At 41.4% G+C, this 6,003-nt stretch overlaps 1 protein-coding gene across 1 annotated transcript; it reads right to left on the bottom strand.

The window, feature by feature from the left end:
• Positions 1–394: 394 nt before the first annotated feature.
• ap3m1 (adaptor related protein complex 3 subunit mu 1) lies at positions 395–5,137 on the bottom strand. Its single transcript, XM_041947462.1, has 9 exons — positions 4,902–5,137; positions 4,279–4,556; positions 3,999–4,170; positions 3,724–3,861; positions 3,493–3,578; positions 3,266–3,399; positions 2,660–2,867; positions 2,365–2,509; positions 395–1,749 (listed from the first exon to the last, which is right to left on the bottom strand). The coding sequence occupies exons 2-9, from the start codon at positions 4,549–4,551 to the stop codon at positions 1,649–1,651; spliced, it is 1,257 nt and encodes a 418-aa protein (XP_041803396.1). The 5' UTR covers positions 4,552–4,556; positions 4,902–5,137; the 3' UTR covers positions 395–1,648.
• Positions 5,138–6,003: the final 866 nt, after the last annotated feature.

Genomic DNA, 6,003 nt, shown 5'->3' with positions numbered 1-6,003 from the left:
AATTCGCTTTGTGGTGGTGGGGGGGGGCTGACGAGCTGGTTTTAAGTGTTCAGCGTATTTAATACGGGTCTAGCCACGCTAGCAGCTATGTGAAGCTGAGGCACAACGATGCTTGAAGCTAAATGCTAATGTTAGCAGACTAACAAGCTCACACTGAGTAGTCGTGTAAATTTCCACATTTATGTTTACCATGCTGATCACCTTAGTGTAGTGTGTTAGCATGCTAGCATTTGCTAATTAGTGCTAAATGCACAGTGAAACAGTAAAGCTTATTTGTAAACCAAAGTATTGGTTTAATTTAAACTTTAACCTTAAGTTAACCCCAGTTATTACCACTCATTTGGAGGGGGACATGCATGTTTGTACCAAATTTCTTTATACATCAAATAGTTGTCAAGACAAAACCACAAAAGTCAACCTCATGGTGGCACCAAGAACAAATCAGGGGGTAATTAAAGTCAGTAAGATTAATCCTCTGAGCAGGATAACTGTACCACATTTCACAGCAATCCATCCAGTTTTTGAGATATTTTAGTCTGGCCCAAAGTGGTGGTCCTATATACCAAACTCATAAGCCAACAGTGCCATCCCTAGACTGGCTAAAAACAAAACAAAAAAAAAAAGCACAGATAAACACACAATTTCAAAGCTTTTATAAGACATCTTATACACTAAAATGCAGATTTAACTTCGTAAAAGAGTTTTAAGTAGTATTTTCCACATGGACAATTGATTGTGCAAATCTTGTGCTGAGTAAAGAAGTTGCATTCAAGATTATGTGAGAATCACGTAATGTACTGTAGATTTCTGAGTGCTTTTTACTGTTCCCAACACTGAATCATTCGCTCGCATCTAGACCCTGTAGAGAGTAGTACACTCTCCCTTAGTCAAACTATGTACCTTAGATATAAGATATATTTTGTTTTTAAGATGTACTTCCCTCGTGCCTCAGAAAACATGCAGGTTGTGCTGTACTGTGCTAATACAAAGCACCTTAACCTACCCTTACAAGGCCACATTAAAGAGTGAATGTGTGCAAAAATACCTGCACCAAAAACAGTGCCTCAAGACACACTGCAGCTACTCAGAAAGAGATAATATTTTTCAAAAATAAACATATATATATATATATATATAAAACTTGCTACCATATATTAAAGTATAGTAAAAAGGTCTTCAAAGGCATAGCTGCTTACTCGCAGGCAACATGCAAGTAGGATTGTATGGGTTTGTTGGAGAAGCTGCAGTGAGGCGGTGAGCAGCGAGTGTCCCTTTTCAATGGAAATACTCCCCTTAGGCAACACTCAGAAGGTGTTAGACCAAAAAAACAAACAAACAAAACAAAACAGAAATAGTCCAAAACGAAAGAGGAATGGTGCACACAATGCAGCACATTTAAACTGGATAGAAACTAATAGCATGTCAACAGGGTCACATTGATTATTAAGGCTTCCCTTTACAGGTCACAAATACCATCCAGTCATATATATGTAATGCCAAACACATAATAAATAACTGTTAGAATGCAAAATCATTCATTAATTACAATGAGGATAAGACTTATTGAGGAGATGCCTCAGCGGGGTGGTAACCATTCCCCCTATTTGGCACATTGGATTGTTGACAGCCGGCCTCCAACAGTCAATACTCAGGTCCGCACTTGGAACTTCCCAGCTTTGGTCAAATATTTGACCCCTTTAAACGGCTTGTACTTCTCTCCGTACATGTCAAGACGACTCACCTTAAGACCTGCACAAAGGGGAGAGAAGCAAAGCGACCAATGGGTGAAAAAACAATTCAACGACATTAAGTCTGACAATGTCAAACGAAAACGCCATCACGAAAAACACTGTGTCACAGCTGCCACGATCTCAGAACCCGTCGGCTATTGTCTGACACCAATTTAGCCTCTTGGGGCAATGGCCAGTGTCCCAGGGCTTTTCTCTTAAATGCGCCGATAACTGTTTAGAGTCCGATTAGCAACTTTACAACATCTCAGCATTACGTCTAGTCCCTATATAAATAAAAGGCTAAATCATCATCAGACATTAGCCGATGGGTTCTGGGATTGCATTTCAGCCATTGGACCTTGTTTGCTCTCCACAAAGCAAAGCCCGCTCCGATGTGATTTGTCACTCCTACCCGTACTACATATGGGTACGACAACATTTGATCCCAAAATCCTGTCCTTGTCTACAGATTCTGCATTTATGTGCAGATATCTGTTTATAGAGATAATTGTTACCATAACCATTAACGTCCCCAATAAGAAAGACAGAAAGAACGGGGCTCAAAGGACTGATCGGTTGCATTTCTGGACATTAAACTTAGCTCATTTTAAAGAGGTCATGTAGTGAGGATTACCTGATATGGCGAGCTGCTGTATCTTCAGGTCAATGTTGAGTGAGGGGTTATCTTCAGGTTTGGGGGCACCTGCCTGTGTAGTCAGACTGCCTCGCAAGTTAGGAAGCTTCTGAGGGTTCAGTTTCCCAATGTCCCAAACCAACACCTACCGCAACAAAGACATGTTCTGTGTAAGGACAATAAAACAAAACGCTCTCCATTTTTACTTTGCTAAAAATTTTTAAGAGTGGAAGGTCTCATTTCTCACAGACCTACTGTATCACTGCTCAGGAGGGCCTTGTGAACAGTTGGTTACCTTGGTAGCGAGGTCGTAGGTGTAGTTCCCCTGTGTGGCTGTGAGGTTGGCACTGAGCACAGCTTTAGGCATGTGGATAGTGACCATCAAGCCCTCCACCGTCTTCCCCATGGTCTGCTTGGGTCCAACCGTGATGTCCAGACGACCACAAGGTCCCGTCTCAAAGAAACTGATGCTCTGCTTGACGTACACTGGAATGGCCACGAGACTAAGGAGGATAATGGAGAGTATTTAGCACGATGACAATAAGCAGTTCGCAGGAGGACAGCAACCAGCTTGTGTTTACAAGTTAACAAGGTAACAAGTGTGGATTGTGAATCCTTATTGTGGAAATTAAACCAGTATTTCAATCTACTCCTCCACACTGAAACCCAAAGAAAATAACAAAGATTTTATTGTTGCTGGAGGATGTTGACCACCAGCTCACATGCTTACACTTCACCAAATTCATCTATATGTCATACCTGCTGATTATTCATACATAAATGGATAGATTTCATTAAAAAGGTTTAACATTCTTGCCCAGGACCACATTGAAGCCATGGATGAATCATATCTTTGATTGATATATTTGTTAAGAAAACATACAGCTGTGCCTGTGCTTACTTTTGAGAGCTGACGTGATAGTTCATTAGCGTGAAGTTTCCATCTGGCGGGATGAAAGAGAGGACACGTTCCGCCTCCCATCGTTTAAACCGCACACACGGGTGGAAACTCACGTCATCGAGGAGACGAGGATTCTGTCATCAAAAACAAGGACAATGGTAAGTGGATGTTTACCTTGGATGTGCGTACAAGCTGAAAAACATGGTGCTAAGATGAAATGAACCCACCATGAAGGACAGAGTTAGGTCAGGCATCCCAGTGAGCCTCACGCAGGCTTCAATCACACCCTGGATCTCTGCAAATACGGTTGTACCTGAATAAGAAAGGTTGAAGGAGATGAGCATGTTTAAAGAATAGCCAGATCCAATTATACACAGTAATCTTCCAGGAAAAGGAAAACACTTCTAATTGCCATGGATACACTTTTTATCTGCTATCAAGCAAATGGTTGTTTGTACCTGATTTGTCCAGAATGGCATCTATTTCCTCGATCACATCAAAATACGCCTCATTATTGGTGTATTTAACACCAGCACGCCTCCATGGGACATTGGACAACTGACCTGTCGGCAACATATCTCCAACATTACTTCCTCCTAGAAAAGACACAAAACAAAGACTGAAACATGAATGTCCACATAGACATTGCACATTTTATTTAGAGGTAAGTAGACAGGGGGTAGTACAGTTCACACTGACCTTTAATACCAGAATCAGGGGGACTTCTGTTTACCTGTGAGCGTATTGACAACCGATCGCAGGATGGTGGGAGGCCTGATCATCTCTTTGAGGACGTTGGACTCTGTTGCTAATGGAAAGCCATTGTCCAGCATCTCTTCCAAAAGCTCGTACACTGTCACCACATTGTCCTTGATTATGCCTTCTGAGCACTCTCCAAAGTAGTCCTGTGGAAAAAAAAAAAACTGTTACACTAAAGCAGACATTGGAGTGATGTATGCAAACAAAAAAAAGCTTGTGACATCTATCAACATGAGCACAGAGTTCAATCCCACCTGGATTGTGTCTGCCACTCTGTGCAGGAACTCGATGACAAACAGCGGAGGGACTTCAGTCTGGACGACAGACAGAAAGAAAAGCTTGCCCCTGTATATGCTGATGAGATAGTGGTGTGGGGTCTGCAGGACAGGGGGCACATTCTCCGGGTCCACTGCTTTCTCCTTCGCCTCGAAAAAGTAATCACACACACTCCGGCTGATGACACTCTTCCAGTGTTTCTCCAGGAAGATGTCTCCCGAGTGATTAATCAGGAACAGACTGTGGATCATCTCAGCTGCAACAATGAGAAGGCTGTTGCTGTTAGTAGTGTATTGTGTTACTGAGTCAGGGAGGCGGATAGCGAAAGCTTTAGAAACGTATTTCCTTATCAAAAACAACGCAGTGCAAATGTAAAGCAGTGTCACTTGTCAACATTAACCTACTGTCAATCTCTCAAAACAACTTCTCCTCAGGTAAATTAACCAGTTGGCTAGCTATTCCGAGACTGACAACTTCGGACATTTTTACCACCTGCATCTTAATGCTAAAAAATAAAATGAACTTGAGAGTGAAGAGCGTAACAGCGACATGACATAGCAGATAACTTTTACAAAGTTTCACAGATTGTTTAAAGTTTTACCTGCTAACTCCAGTTGATCGTGCCAAGAATATTTATCGGTGCCAATATGGCAGAAGTGCCTGCTGAGGAGACGCCTGCAGATTTGTGCACACGTAAACACAACGAAGTCACGAAAAAATACCGACAAAATCAAAAGAATAAAGCCTAAATAGTACTGTTAAAGTATTAAAATATATCCTGGATAGTTTAAATATCAAGAAAACTCTGGCGTCAACCTGGTGGCTACTTCAGGGAAAAGTTTCGGACTTTTTAATCAGGCAATGTTTGCGGGCAGCTAATCCCCGGCGCTGAATGTGGGTATTGGGGAATTTTGTTCCCTGGGTTGCGCCTTTCAGGAGTCGGTGAAGGCCCTCCGCTCAGATTAGCACGAATTTTACTTACTTGGCAGAGTTGTAGCAGACCCCACACCCTAAACTTTAACCTTCATGTCAGGATTCAGATGTAAAAATACAAATAGCTGTCATTATATGATCAGCTCCATTAACCACATTGCAGACTTGTGATGAACTGCAAAACTGTGAAACGAGTGGCCAAGTATTTCAACTTAATTTGGAAATACTGGAAGCTCCCTGGTAAAGTACTGTTCTTACAATATTAAACTAAGATCCACCACAGAGCTGTGCTACAACTTGCAAAGTAAAATTATAACCATGGCCTCATGTAAGCAGAGTAAAGACAGTATGTACAGCATGTCTTTGTCAGACAACCAATATGTGTATATTTAGCTCCAGTTTCCATCAACTCATGAGGGAAATGTTTAACTCTCAAACTGCTACTGTCACTATGTTCACTTGCTGGTCACTAACTTTGTCTTTCTGCTGTATCATGCTGGATAGTGTACAGTGTTTTTTTCTTTGTTTGTTTTTACTTAAAACAGCTGATTTTAGCCTTGAAAGTGACCCAAAAGTTTTAGGCTTTAAAACAAAATGAGCTGAAGACATGCTCCATGCAGAGTCAGGTGAAAAGGTAAACCTTTCAAAGGTTGAACATCTTGGAAACAACATGATTCTGCTGCCAAGATGTTGTCTACACAAATGCAAAAGTAGACTTTCTAAATCTCCTCCTGTAAAATCATTAAAACATAATTGTAAAAATCCCTACA

This window comes from Chelmon rostratus, chromosome 11 (assembly GCF_017976325.1).
Source record: "Chelmon rostratus isolate fCheRos1 chromosome 11, fCheRos1.pri, whole genome shotgun sequence".
Lineage (NCBI taxonomy): Eukaryota > Metazoa > Chordata > Actinopteri > Chaetodontiformes > Chaetodontidae > Chelmon > Chelmon rostratus.
The sequence above is the reverse complement of the archived record's forward strand: the minus strand, read 5'-3'. Positions and strand labels throughout refer to the sequence as shown.

Coding starts and splice junctions, on each gene's coding strand:
- ap3m1 (XM_041947462.1), bottom strand. CDS start 4,551: ATGATCCACAGTCTGTTCCTGATTAATCACTCGGGAGACATCTTCCTG. Junction 3,579..3,723: donor TGCCATTCTGGACAAATCAG/GTACAAACAACC, acceptor TTTCTTATTCAG/GTACAACCGTATTTGCAGAG. Junction 2,868..3,265: donor TATCACGTCAGCTCTCAAAA/GTAAGCACAGGC, acceptor TATCCTCCTTAG/TCTCGTGGCCATTCCAGTGT.